This window comes from Oncorhynchus keta, chromosome 9, assembly GCF_023373465.1.
Source record: "Oncorhynchus keta strain PuntledgeMale-10-30-2019 chromosome 9, Oket_V2, whole genome shotgun sequence".
Taxonomy (NCBI): domain Eukaryota; kingdom Metazoa; phylum Chordata; class Actinopteri; order Salmoniformes; family Salmonidae; genus Oncorhynchus; species Oncorhynchus keta.
This window is the reverse complement of record NC_068429.1, coordinates 29,619,085-29,634,593: the sequence shown is the minus strand read 5'-3', so window position 1 is coordinate 29,634,593 and position 15,509 is coordinate 29,619,085. Positions and strand designations below refer to the sequence as shown.

The window sequence follows — 15,509 nt, the reverse complement described above, 5'->3', positions numbered from 1 at the left end:
TATGTTAAGCTATGCATAATTATATATGACAAAACATTTTTGGGAAGTTTGATAACGTGACAATTCCCACTTCCTGACTCTAGACATTTGGGATACTGTTCTGCTGGGGTCCACAACAATGAAGGCTCTCAACACCTCCTCATGCTTGTACCCAGTCCTCCACATCAGGCTACAGGTTACAAAAGGTGTTCCCACGCCATATGTTCCTCACTTCGCCATCCCGTCTCCTCCTCCTCCCTCCATGTCCACAAGATATACACGAGTGGTGGCCTTAATCAACTGTTCCTCATCTTGAGGTAAATCTGCACTGTATACACATTTCAACATCAACACCTTCAGAAGATGATATCCCAGCAATGTGAACAAGGTAACACCTGCCACCACTAACACTGCATACTTCAAGATACCCCTCGTTTGCTCCATAGTCCAGTTCCATGCTGTTACTATAGCATCCTTCAGTTGCTGACCCTACAGTGACTGCCTTGAGACTGCTCCCGATCTCCTATTGCCCTTGTGGTTCACTGATAAATCTAGGACTGAATCTTTCAGATACTCCCTACCTGTCTCCCAACTCCTACCTGACTTTCTAGCCACTGACATCCTATGTTCTGCTACAGTCGGAATCTGTGGAGAATACTTCCCTGTGCTCAGGTTAGATACACATCTCTCATCTTGAGGCCGATCTACACCCCACCCCTTTGTGAACACGCTCGTTAAAGTGTAACCTTTGGGTCTCAACGGTTGGTAAGCAGCAATCGTCTGGGAGGTAAGTGTTTTCTGGTGGTTAGGAATGGGGGAGAGTATCCAACCTTACAAAACTCTGTCACATGTTTCTTAATCACAGGAGATGTGATGCTATTATTACAGCAAACTTCCCTTCTGGTGAGGTGGCTTCCTGTATACGGGGATCTGTAGCTAGTCCTTCTGGTGAGGTGGCTTCCTGTATACGGGGATCTGTAGCTAGTCCTTCTGGTGAGGTGGCTTCCTGTATACGGGGATCTGTAGCTAGTCCTTCTGGTGAGGTGGCTTCCTGTATACGGGGATCTGTAGCTAGTCCTTCTGGTGAGGTGGCTTCCTGTATACGGGGATCTGTAGCTAGTCCTTCTGGTAAGGTGGCTTCCTGTATACAGGGATCTGTAGATAGTCTTTCAAGAGCTGTACCTTCTTCGATGAACCACTCACTGAAAGTTGACAATAGTGTCTGAAATGATAACACCCTCTCTGCTACTCCCACCATGATCTGGGTATGCGTGACGTTCAACTTGTCTTCATTAGTAGTCTCTTGTGCAACATTAGCTGTCCTTCATCTACCACTTTCCCAATTCCCTGTAACGTTAACGCCTTGGTGTTTGGGACTGCATAGAATGCACTGATATCGGTCCTGCCAGACTCTGCAACTAACACCCTTATGGAAACATTCTGTCTCAGACACAGGCCGCCTATGTACTTTGCCTCCGGGCACAAATACATTTGCACATTGATCATTCCATCTAACCCATAACATGTTAATCACTACTGCTTGTCCACTTATAGTTATACAAATATTCAAATGTGCTCAAGTCAATTAGTCAGTTTTCCAACAATCCTCGTCTGGAACAATGATCACTCACATGTTCCACACCACCTAGAAAACATATTGACTTGAACAGGGAAGAGAGAATACATGTTCAATCATTTCACACCACCCTTGATGAGAATCTTGAGCTAGATCTTCACTGGGCTCCAATGAAAATGACTTTCCGGTTGGTTATCCCACTCACTTTTACCCAGCCTCCTTCATCCTCGGGTGTCAAAGCAAGACTCAGACTACGAGTAATTAATTGGGCTGTATAATCCAGAAAGCCGTATGTATTGATGCGCTTTAACATTAGGATTCTGATAGTAGGGGCGTTGTTTTACCTTGCTATCTTTATTTTGTTGTTGTAATTATAGTTTTTATTTCCTTTCACGATATAACAACAGTGCAATTGAATTTAATTTGGCATTAAACAATAACTTGACAGACAGGAATAAACAGTGCATTCGGAATGCACCCAGACCCCCCGCCCGCCAGAGACAGCAACGGAATGTGTAACGCACCGCACACACAACAAAGATAGAAAAGGAAACAAACTTTTCACTTCTCACCCTCCCCATAACAGCTATTACAACAAAAGGACAAACTAAACGAACAAAAAAGGCCGTACCCCTACCAGTTGTCTCAGGACATTACAGATGGTTTTCTCTTTCTATCCTTGAGAGAAAGATGTCCCCAGATGTCAGAAAAGTTATCGGGTTTTCCATTCATTTTAGACCATTTCTTATGAGGGAAGGTCCTTCTCCCTCCAGTGTCTCAGTATGACTCTTTTGGATGTGGTTAGAGCAACTTTTAGCCAGTTTAAACATGAGCTTCTCAGTCCATCAATATCCTTAGTGATATTCAGTAATAGCAAAGCAGGATTTGCAGGTATTGTGGTACCCAGAATATCCCCAGTCTGTTCCATTATTCTGCCAAAAGGAATGTAAAGCTTGGACAGTCACAGAACATACAGATCATGTCACCTGTACTTGACTGACATCTTCAGCATAGACTGGATTCTATCAAACCTGTTCAGCCTCAGAGGAGTCCAGTAAATCCTATTGAACACTTTAAATTGAATCAGTTTGGACCGGGCATCTCTAATAGGGAGGAGCATCTGTTGTTTCTTTTTTAACTTTATTTCACCTTTATTTAACCAGGTAGGCAAGTTGAGAACAAGTTCTCATTTACAATTGTGACCTGGCCAAGATAAAGCAAAGCAGTTCGACACATTCAACGACACAGAATTACACATGGAGTAAAACAAACATGCAGTAGATAATACAGTAGAAACAAGTCTATATATGATGTGAGCAAATGAGGTGAGATAAGGGAGGTAAATGCAAAAAAAGGCCATGGTGGCAAAGTAAATACAATATAGCAAGTAAAACACTGGAATGGTAGATTTGCAAAGTAGAAATAAAAATAATGGGTTGCAAAAATAAATAAGTAAATAAATAAAATAAAATACAGTTGGGAAAGAGGTAGTTGTTTGGGCTAAATTATTGGTGGGCTATGTACAGGTGCAGTAATCTGTGAGCTGCTCTGACAGCTGGTGCTTAAAGCTAGTGAGGGAGATAAGTGTTTCCAGTTTCAGAGATTTTTGTAGTTCGTTCCAGTCATTGGCAGCAGAGAACTGGAAGGAGAGGAGGCCAAAGAAAGAATTGGTTTTGGGGGTGACCAGAGAGAGATACCTGCTGGAGCGCGTGCTACAGGTGGGTGATGCAATGGTGACCAGCGAGCTGAGATAAGGGGGGACTTTACCTAGCAGGGTCTTGTAAATGACATGGAGCCAGTGGGTTTGGCGACGAGTATGAAGCGAGGGCCAGCCAACGAGAGCGTACAGGTCGCAATGGTAGGTAGTATATGGGGCTTTGGTGACAAAACGGATTGCACTGTGATAGACTGCATCCAATTTGTTGAGTAGGGTATTGGAGGCTATTTTGTAAATGACATTGCCGAAGTCGAGGATTGGTAGGATGGTCAGTTTTACAAGGGTATGTTTGGCAGCATGAGTGAAGGATGCTTTGTTGCGAAATGGGAAGCTAATTCTAGATTTAACTTTGGATTGGAGATGTTTGATGTGTGTCTGGAAGGAGAGTTTACAGTCTAACCAGACACCTAGGTATTTGTAGTTGTCCACGTATTCTAAGTCAGAGCCATCCAGAGTAGTGATGTTGGGCAGGTGCAGGCAGCGATCGGTTGAAGAGCATGCATTTCGTTTTACTTGTATTTAAGAGCAATTGGAGGCCACGGAAGGAGAGTTGTATGGCATTGAAGCTTGCCTGGAGGGTTGTTAACAAGGTGTCCAAAGAAGGGCCAGAAGTATACAGAATGGTGTCGTCTGCGTAGAGGTGGATCAGAGCAGCAGCAAGAGCGACATCATTGATGTATATAGAGAAGAGAGTCAGTCCAAGAATTGAACCCTGTGGCACCCCCAGAGACTGCCAGAGGTCCGGACAGCAGACCCTCCGATTTGACACACTGAACTCTATCAGAGAAGCAGTTGGTGAACCAGGCGAGGCAATCATTTGAGAAACCAAGGCTGTCGAGTCTGCAGATGAGGATGTGGTGATTGACAGAGTCGAAAGCCTTTGCCAGATCAATGAATACGGCTGCACAGTCATCTTTCTTATCGATGGCGGTTAAGATATCGTTCAGGACCTTGAGCGTGGCTGAGGTGCACCCATGACCAGCTCTGAAACTAGATTGCATAGCAGAGAGGGTATGGTGAGATTCGAAATGGTCGGTAATCTGTTTGTTGACTTGGTTTTCGAAGACCCTAGAAAGGCAGGGTAGGATAGATTTAGGTCTGTAGCAATTTGGGTCAAGAGTGACCGCAGCTGCTTTCCAATCTTTGGGAATCTCAAACGACACAAAATAGAGGTTGAACAGGCTAGTATTGGAGTGGCAACAATTTCGGCAGATAATTTTAGAAAGAAAGGGTCCAAATTGTCTAGCCCGGCTGATTTGTAGGGGTCCACATTTTGCAGCTCTTTCAGAATATCAGCTGACTGGATTTGGGAGAAGGAGAAATGGGGAAGGCTTGGGCGAGTTGCTGTGGGGGATGCAGTGCTGTTGACCGTGGTAGGGCTAGCCAGGTGGAAAGCATGGCCTGCCGTAGAAAAATGCTTTTTGAAATTCTCAATTATAGTGGATATATCAGTGGTGACAGTGTTTCCTATCTTCAGTGCAGTGGGAAGTTGGGAGGAGGTGTTCTTATTCTCCATGGACTTTACAGTGTCCCAGAACTTTTTTGAGTTAGTCTTGCAGGAAGCAAATTTCTGCTTGAAAAATCTAGCCTTGGCTTTTCTAACTGCCTGTGTATAATGGTTTCTAGCTTCCCCGAAAAGCTGCATATCACGGGGGCTGTTCGATGCTGATGCAGAACGACATAGGATGTTTTTGTGTTGGTTAAGGGCAGTCAGGTCTGGGGAGAACCATGGGCTATATCTGTTCCTGGTTCTAAATTTCTTGAATGGAGCATGCTTATTTAAGATGGTTAGGAAGGCTTTTTTTTATAACCAGGCATCCTCTACTGACGGGATGAGATCAATATCCTTCCAGGATACCCCGGCCAGGTCGACTAGAAGGCCTGCTCACTGAAGTGCTTCAGGGAACGTTTGTGATGAGTGGAGGTTGTTTGACCGCTGACCCATTACGGATGCAGGCAATGAGGCAGTGATTGCTGAGATCTTGGTTGAAGACAGCAGAGGTATATTTAGAGTGGGTTAGGATGATATCTATGAGGGTGCTCGTGTTTACGGCTTTGGGGAGGTACCTGGTAGGTTCATTGATAATTTGTGTGAGATTGAGGGCATCAAGCTTATATTGTAGGATGGCTGGGGTGTTAAGCATGTTCCAGTTTCGGTCGCCTAGCAGCACGAGCTCTGAAGATCGAAGGGGGGCAATCATTTCACATATGGTGTCCAGAGCACAGCTGGGGGCAGAGGGTGGTCTATAGCAGGCGGCAACAGTGAGAGACTTGTTTTTAGAGAGGTGGATTTTTAAAAGTAGAAGTTCAAATTGTTTGGGTACAGACCTGGATAGTAGGAAAGAACTCTGTTGTAATATTATATTCCATTCCTCCTCTCCAAATGTTACCTCCAAGTCTTTTTCTCCATACGGCCTTTAGGCCCATACAATTATCCTTAAATCCACCTGTAACGTGGCAATATAAAAGCCCTGCTGTATGTGGTAATTTGCAAAGGATGTCTATCGTAACACTATCGGAATGTACTGGGAATTTCTTCTATCCTACCTTAAACATAAGCTGGAGATATCTCAGTCTTGTTTCTGTAAATTATACTTGGACCTTAGTTATTCAGAGGTAAGTGTTTCTTGATACAGACAACCAATGTTCTTTATCCCCTTTCTATACCAACCTTTCCAGGAAACTGTGTCTGTCCCCCTATTTTCAATTTAGGTTTGTTCCATAATGAAACGGAGCTTGTCAAGAAAGGTGACAATCTCTCTCATGAATCTGTCTCCATATATATTTAGTATGGGACATTATTGGATTCAGCAGTCCCACCTTTTGTTGACTCAGATAATCTGATTAACCATATGGGGCATTAAATTCCTCTTCCATGTCCACCCAAATTGACCTAGTCGAGTTCTCAATAGACCGAGAGAGCCTATTTGGGCAGCGACAAATAATTGCATGTTAGGGAGCTTTAATCTCCCTTAGTCTTTGCCTGTAATCTCGCTAGTTTCATCCTGGTGACCGTCTTGCAAAGATTACTGCAATAGCACAGCGCAGAATGCTCAATGAGGTTAAGAAGAATCCTAGAGTGCCAGCTAAGGACTTACAGAAATCTCTGGAAGATGCTAACATCTCTGACTATTCTACAATACGTAAAACACTAAACAAGAATGGTGTTTATTGGAGGACACCATGGAAGACACCATGGAAGAAACCACTGCTGTCCAAAAAGAAAAGTCCCACAGCGCTACTGGCAAAATATTCTGTGGACAAATGAAACTAAAGTTGTAGTGTTTGGAAGGAACACACAACACTATGTGAGGAGAAAAAAAGGCACACCAACATCAAAACCTCATCCACACTGTAAAGTATGGTGGAGGGAGCATCATGGTTTGGGGCGGCTTGCTGCCTCAGGGCCTGGACAGCTTGCTATCATCGACAGAAAAATGAATTCCCAAGATTAGCCTTACGTTCTCCTGCAAAATGTCTGTCTGCCAATAGAAGCGCAACATAAGTTAGGTGATGCAACAGGACAACAACTCAAAATAAAGAAGTAAATCAACAACAGAATGACTTGAACTGAAGAAAATACGTCTTCTGGAGTGGCCCAGTCAGTCCTGACCTCAACCCGATTTGAGAGGCTGTGGCATGACCTCGAGAGGTTCACACCAGACATCACTAGAATGTTGCTGATCTGAAACAGTTTTGTCAAGGGGAATGGTCCAGAATTCCTCCTGACCATTGTCAGGTCTGATCCGCAACTACAGAAAACATTGGGTTGAGGTTATTGCTGCCAAAGGAGGGTCAAACAGTTATTAAATCCAAGGATTCACATACTTTTCCCACCCTGCACTGTGAATGTTTAAACTGTGTTTAATAATGACATGAAAACGTGTTATTAGTGTAAGCAGACTGTGTTTGTCTATTGTTGTGACTTGAAGATCAGATCAAATGTCGTGACCGATTTCTGCAGAGATCCATGTAATTCCAAAGGGTCCACATACTTTTTCTTCCCACTGTAGATACCATCTGGAGTCACTATCACCATAACCTTGAGAGATGACAGACCTAAACAAGTTTAAGGCATTTCTGATTCAGGAAATGCAGACAAACTATTCACTGTATGAATAATTATTACATTCCCACTTTTCTTAATACTATATTTCTAAGAGAAATGTCAGAGAATAACAACACACTGTTGAAGCCATTTTGCAAATTGGCTTATACAGTACTTATTTTAGCGACCTCACGGCAGAGTTCCATGGTCTGGGAGTTAGAGGGCTAACCCTTAGGGAGACATCCCAACCATACAGCAGGCCCAATCTGGTCATATTTGTATTGAAGCAAAGACAAAAACAAAACAACAGCAACACACTTCTTCTTCATATTATACTTAAATCCCACCCAATGTCTCTAGCCTTTGGTGAGGGTGTTCAGGCCTCACCAGAAAGTCACAACAGAGGTCATTCAACACCATTAAGTGAGTATGTTCATTCCCTGTACTTCAGGGCTACTTATATAAAGACATTTCAAACCTTCTGTGTACCTGTTTTACACGTAGTTTTTTTTCAGTACATTCTTATCAGGAGAACTTACATGTGTGCATCCAAAATTCAGACAATAGGTACTTTAGAACATTTCATTTCTGTGCCCTTTTAACGTGCATCCTTTCAGCTCGTTAAGAACCTACTAAAACCAAATAAAAAGACCCCACACAGTTACATCAGACATTGTATTAACACCACTACCAAATATTAATAACAGGTGGGGTGCTGGTGTGTGTGGTAAAAACAATAGGGCAAAAACAAACAAAAGGCCAGGCCTTACTTAATTGGCAGCTCTCTTTACGGCCGAATCCGGGTGCCTTAACTTTTGTTGCTGATTATAAGATTTAGCATAGTGAGAACTAAATTTACATTTTCTCTTCTAGGAGAGGATAGGGTGTCCCGATCTCTCTGTTTGATCTCTCTGTTTCCCGAGGCTGTTGCCTTGAGAAAGCAGTTAGTGAAATTCTGAAGTTTTATAAAGTATAAAACAAAACATAATAAACAAGACAAAACAAAACATAATAAATTCTCTTCAGTCCACTGTCCTCCCTCCACTCATTAATCGTTTGGGTTTTAATCCATTCCACCATTTACTGTATATACTATTACCAACCTGTGTTGGATATTCCCTGTTTGCTTCACACTCATTGATGTCTACTATTTTAAGATTAATGTGCACTGAATCGAGACAGATCTATTTTGCTGGGGTGGGGGGGGCATTGTAATCGAAGTATGCTTAACCATTTCTGTAGCCTGTAGTACCCTTAGACACGGTGGCATTCCCCTTGCCGCCAAGTCTGACAATTTAGTCCAGTACTGACTGTTCTCTCTCTTCCACATGATTTTACGTAACCACCGCACTACGAGGCCCTTTTTACTCATGAACACATTTTAACAGCAACTCTACAATTTTAACAGCAACTCTACAATTTGTTTCTTTAACTCTACAAACAATGACTGTCAATATTAACTCCACTCTAAATTCTCATGAGGATCCCTCATTGATTTCGTCAATTCTATGTAGCTATTTCAAGATCAAAATGGAATAATGTCTCACGAGATTAAAAACACCCAAGGTTTTCTGAGTTTGCAAGGAGTTTTTGTCCGTGCCAACTGTAACTTTACTTTACTTTTTAGAATCCATTTTCCCTGTCATTTCGCATAGATTAGCCAACCTCAAAATTGGTTCCACACCCGTCGCCATGTAAAATGATCTGGCTGTTACTGGTTCTATGGTCAGAGACATGGGTAGTAGTCAAATAGCTTTCGATTCTGCCCCTGTTACCCTACTAATTGTAATACTTTTTTCCTGTTGTAAATGTAGCCTATGTCAAGCACCCCTGCTAATCTCAAGAGTGTCTGTTGTTAATGCTGCGAACACATGTGTCGCAGCATTCCCTCCATAGGGAGCGGGTGCAGTAGGCTCCAGTACTACCGTATACTCATTCTTCCAATGACCGATGGTCCCACATCTAACACATGCGTCGCAGCATTCCCTCCATAGGGAGCGGGTGCAGTAGGCTCCAGTACTACCGTATACTCATTCTTCCAATGACCGATGGTCCCACATCTAAAACGGGGTTCTATCGCCCTGCGTCTTAGCACAGGTTTGCTGCCCTTTCCTCCATTTCTTTATCTTACCTTGACTGTTAAAACCACTGTTAGTGACTTTCACTGTGGCTTTATCAACCATATTCAAGGCTGCTTGGTGAGCGGAATTAGATTACACTCTCAAAACCTCCTGCACTATTTCAACCCAGTGAATATGTTTGTCCACTACCCCCGCAATAGCCATTTGGATAACAGGTTTCAAAGCTGCCATCAAAGCAGACGAACACATTCTATCAATATACTCACGTACCCGGTCTTTTTGATGCCATCTACTAACTTTGGTTTTATCGGTTTAGCTTTTTGGTTGATAGCCTGCTGACATCAAAACGCTGATTTATTGTGCTTTAGATTTGTATTGTATGTCATTGTGCCAACTCACAATATCATCTCTGAATTCTTTGTTAGATTGGTCTGCTGACGGAAAAGTACAATCTTATCCAGTTTGCAAGATTTTCCCATATTGGAGCCAAATTGGTACAATGCTCATGCTCCTCTTTCAGCGCCTCTGGCTTTAATATTTTCTTCCTCTAGCCCCCCTTTTACAGGGAGAGTTGGGGCCATCGGTCGCCATTTCAATAGTTATTATTCCAACACCTCTCCCGGCGGTGTCCAGGGGGTTTTCCTCACTCGCGGCTCTAATACACGGCAATTTTAAAAAGTGATACTCACTTCCTGGATAGTAGTTAAGGTATAGGTGCCTAATAATTTGGTCACGGGACCTAATACTTTGTATTAGAATCAATACTGAAGCATCTGTCAATTTACTACTGGAGAATACAGGAGACCTAATGTCTTATACCAGTGTCATGCTTCAAATATCACTGTTGTTGCCAACACAGGTTCCCCGACCCAATAGGGCATAAACCACCCTCTCTCCTTATTGCTACTGCTAAATATACACATCATGTTCAAACAACTTTCAAATATTATATTTTTGCTTTTCTACCCGTGGACTACTTCTCTACAACCTACAGTACTAGTAGACAAGCATGCACATTTAACCACACACACACTACCACCTCACAGCCACCCCGGCTGGGCTTTCACTCCCCCTTTGGGTCTAGCAGAGAACCAACCCCACTCAGGATTTACCCCCTAGGATTTACCTTCTGCAGGGAACAGCTTGCTCGGCTTACTTTCCGGGACTTACCCTATGCTTATATGAAGCTAGCAGAAACCAACCCACTCAGGATTTACCCCCTAGGACTTACCTCCCGCAGGTACCAGCCTGCTCGAAATTACCCTATACCATAAATCTACGACCGGTCATAATACAATGGGACTATTGAATAATCTCTGGTTTTCTAGGTCCATATCCTATTATTGGTTCAACCTACAACTCTCATCTCTCCAAGATATGGGAATGACTGGTAACAGGTGTAGGAACTGTGCCTACCTTGTTTTTGGTGCTGGCTCCTGTTTCACTGATTCGGACTCTCTAGTTTGACTGTGAATCGTGGTGAATCCTGACGGCAACGCCAACGGTTTTGAACAGAGTAAAAACTCAAATGGATGACTCAAAAAAAAAGCTCAAACCAAGTTCATTCACCCACTGGGTCAAACAGCTGTAAAGACAAAGACTTGTTTACACAAGCACGTATATTTATACCCTTCTACTAGGAGTCAACTCCTTACACCTAGATAGCCAATGCATCTCTGCTGCTGGTCAGGAATGTAATTGGTTCCTTTTACTGGTGTAGTCATGGTCTAACCTCCTGCTAGAACCTTCGTAGGCATGTAAGTACTAGCACCCGGTTACTTGGTTACTCAGCCCTGCACATTAGAGGCTGCTGCCACTTTAATAATGGAACACTGGTCAGTTTAATAATGGAACACTGGTCAGTTTAATAATGGAACACTGGTCACTTTAATAATGGAACACTGGTCACTTTAATAATGGAACACTAGTCAGTTTAATGTTTACTTAGTGCTTTATTCATCTCATATGTATATACTGTATTCTATTGTACTGTATTTTAGTCAATGCCACTCCTACATTGCTCAATCTCAGTTTCTTAATTCCATTCATTTACTTTTAGATTTGTGTGAATTGTTAGGTACCTACTGCACTGTTGAAATTAGGAACACAAGCATTTCGCTACACCCACAGTAACATCTGCTAAAAATGTGTATGCGACCAATAACTTGATTTGAAGTGTGTGTGTGATAGGAATATTCCTTCTCACTCCTCCCTAATCCATGGCTGTCCTACCTTATAAGTGACTGAAACCAGACTTTTGCCTTCCTCTATAGGATCCATGAGATTTAACAATAACCTGTTTGACAGAATGTAAACTCCCTGCCTCCCAACCTTGTCTCCCTCAGTAACTGTCCATGCACCGTGTTCTTATCCACCCTCCTTTGACCCCAACATATATTAATGTAAAGTAATCAATACATTCTAGTATGGTAACATAAATAAGTATATTTCAAGCTAGAAAAAAACAACTGTTGACCGAGAGTTATCTGTTCTTTCGACCAAGCGATTGGTTTACATTTTAAAAGGGTATTTTTCCATATATAGACACACCATATATTTGAATAAAATCAACTATATGTAGGCTACTGAGCTTGTCTGATGCTTTAAGCATTGTAATTTAAAAATGAAGACAAACAAATTACTAAAGAGGGAGCCAGAGATCAATAAAGCCTAACCAGAAGAAGAAAAAAACTGGTCCGTTTTAGTCCACCCATCTGATTCACAAGCGTGTCTTCTGTGTCAATTTTTTATTTAAATATTTGCCACTGCTCGACCTCAAAAATCTTGGTCGACCAACAGCCTATCGACCAAACAATCAACCAGTCGCCTAAATGGGGTCAGCCCTAATCCATAGCAACAGCTCCACTGGGGCTGCTCTGCTCAATGATGAGATATGTTATGAGCATGAGAAAATGGCTCCGATTCAAAATGTTAGTGATAACTGAGCCCTACCTGTACCCAACTTCTTAATGAAAAAACAGGCCCTACCCAGTCCTAACTCGATGTATAATGTTGGGTAGCTCTAATATAGGGTGTCCGCCCAGAGTGGTTGAAATCGTGCTGTGGTGATGCAATTTCACTTCCTTATGTTATAAAATACATTTTACCAAGACAAATATGATTCTTCATGTTCTGAATCATTCAGTGGGGTCTTTCTCTAACATATCATTAACATTATATCTATATATTATATAGCATACCACTGCTGACTTGCTTCTGAATCTAAGCAGGGTTGGTCCTGGTCAGTCCCTGGATGGGAGACCAGATGCTGCTGGAAGTGGTGTTGGAGGGCCAGTAGGGCCACTCTTTCCTCTGGTCTAAAAAAAAAAAAATATCCCAATGCCCCAGGGCAGTGATTGGGGACATTGCCCTGTGTAGGGTGCCGTCTTTCGGATGGGACGTTAAACGGGTGTCCTGACTCTCTGAGGTCATTAAAGATCCCATGGCACTTATCATAAGAGTAGGGGTGTTGACCCCGGTGTCCTGGCTAAATTCCCAATCTGACCCTCAGACCATCATGGTCACCTAATAATCCCCAGTTTACAATTGGCTCATTCACCCCCCTCCTCTCCCGTGTAACTATTCCCCAGGTTGTTGCTGCAAATGAGAACGTGTTCTCAATCAACTTACCTGGTAAAATAACAGATAAATAAAAAAATATATGTATCCAAAAAGTCAGATTTCGTAACCTAATACATCTGATAATAAGTACCAAGATGTGACAGAGCAGTACCGTAATTTCCGGACTATAAGCCGCTACTTTATTCCCACGCTTTGAACCTCGCGGTTTATACAATGACGCGGCTAATTTATGGATTTTTCACGCTTTCACAAGATTCAAGCCGCCAAAAAATTGAGCACCGTCACATAATATGACATAATATCACATAATATGACGTAAATCGAGTAATCATTCTGATTACGGTAGTAATTTTGTCACCCTCATCATGGCAAAGACACAGAGAAATGCATATGATGCAGCTTTCAAGTTGAAGGCGATCGATCTGGCTGTTGGAAAAGGAAATAGAGCTGCTGCACGGGAGCTTGGCCTTAATGAGTCGATGATAAGACGTTGGAAAGCAGCGTGAGGAACTGACTCCGTGCAAAAAGACAACAACAGCTTTCAGAGGGAAGAAAAGCAGATGGCCCAAAGTATTTGCAGCCACTCGACATCAGTGTAAATCGTGCATTTTAAGGTGGCGCTCCTTTTTCAGTGGGAGGCTTGGATGACAAGTGGGGAGAAATCCTTCACTAAAACGGGCCGCATGCGAAGAGCAACTTATGGTCAAGTCTGCCAGTGGGTCCTGACAGCGTGAAGCATTGTCAAAAAATCGACTATCATCAACAGATTTCGAAAGGCTGGTCTGCTGCGTGTTGAAGGGGCAGCATGAGCTCAGCGGGGTATTTGCCTCCGGATGAAAGTGACGAGAGCGACAATGAAAACGATCCAACATCGGATGAAGCAATTCTGAGGCTATTCAACTTCGACACCGAAGGAGATGGCTTCAGTGGTTTCAGTGCACAGGAGGAGGAAGAGGGTGACCAATGACTTTCTTGGTAAGCCACTGTTTAATTTTTGTTACAAGCCGTGTTTCGTTTAAAGGCTGTGTAAAGTTAATTTGTTTCAATGTACCGGTAGGCACCTGCGGCTTACAGACATGTGCGGCTTATTTGTGTACAAAATACATATTTTTTAATAATTCAGTGGGTGCGGTTTATATTCAGGTGCGCTTAATAGTCCAGCAATTACGGTACCTCTTTCTCACAGACACTTTTGAGGATTTGACATGTTCTTGTGGTCGTCTGCAAAGTTGTTCCCTCTTGTTAGAAAGGCTTTGAAAATAAAAAGCTTGCGGTACGCTCTTTGCTCCATTGACATTTCACAGAGATATGCTTGTTTTTTGTGAAATCTTCGCGAAAGAACAAGAATTTCACATTAATCTGAAGAGTGTACACCTAACTGAAAATACTATGTCATGTCTAAATCGATATCTATCTAACCTCCTTTTTTTTTCTTTGTCCTCCGGGTTATAGAAAAAAGATGACAAGTTCAACTGTGAGCCTGTCAGTCAGCCTTAATTCTCCCACGGCATCCAGCCTATCTGACGCAATGCTATTTTCCAGATATTTTAGAAAACATTTTTGGCCCCTTTTTTTTTTTCCGGCCTCTGTTGATTTAGTCTCCCTAATTTTGGCCATCCGGTCCTACAATGGTAAAAATAACTTTGGATCGGATGATGATGGTTTTGGACAAAATATGCATTTTTGATTGGATACCCTACTTCTGGAGTAGTTCTGTTATACTGTCCTCATTAATGAACAATGTTGCTGTATATGCTAGTGTGTATGTCTGATTCTCTTCAATTGTGCTATGTTTCAGAGGCACACTGCATCGACCCCCAAACCCCCATCCTCCATGGTGGACAAGAGGTCCAGTTACACAGACCTCACTATGCCAGGTGGGTACAACACTGTCGTCATTCATATCATTTAATGGTTGTCCAACAGAACAGACATATTTACATTTGAGTTATTTAGGAGACACTTGTCCAGGGAGTCAGTGCGTTGACCTAGTTTAGTTTGGGTACCTCGCTGCACCATGACCTCACAGATAAACATCACAAGACCTCACAAGTCCGTCACTACCGTCCTGATGTCCATGTATAGCTAGGAGGGTGGAATAGTAGAGCGGTGTGTAGCAGATGGGAGATTGACCTCCTATCTTGAGTGTCAGGTGTCATAATGGAAGAAGGGCCACAGGCACTGCAATCACATGGGGTTCATATTGCAGGCACTGCAATTACATGGGGTTCATATAGCAGGCACTGCAATTACATGCGGTTCATTTAGCAGGCACTGCAATCACATGGGGTTCATATAGCAGGCACTGCAATCACGAGGTTCATATAGCAGGCACTGCAATTACATGCGGTTCATTTAGCAGGCACTGCAATCACATCAGGTTCATATAGCAGGCACTGCAATCACGAGGTTCATATAGCAGCCCAGCGCAGACAGCCATCGGTGGGGAGGCCACAGGCACTGCAATCACATGAGGTTCATATAGCAGCCCAGCGCAGACAGCCATCGGTGGAGAGGCCACAGGCA

General features: G+C 42.8%; 1 protein-coding gene across 4 annotated transcripts in view; it reads left to right on the top strand.

Annotated features, from left to right (window-relative positions):
• Positions 1-15,509, top strand: part of LOC118373620 (cytospin-A-like) — a 50,985-nt gene that overhangs the window by 19,116 nt on the left and 16,360 nt on the right. For all 4 annotated transcript variants that reach the window (XR_004823454.2, XM_035759800.2, XM_035759799.2 and 1 more), the window contains exon 9: positions 14,782-14,860. Coding sequence is in view for 3 of the 4 variants with exons in the window: in XM_035759800.2 (XP_035615693.1) it covers positions 14,782-14,860 (79 nt within the window). In the remaining variant the exon portion in view is untranslated. The remainder of the gene's footprint in view (positions 1-14,781; positions 14,861-15,509) is intronic.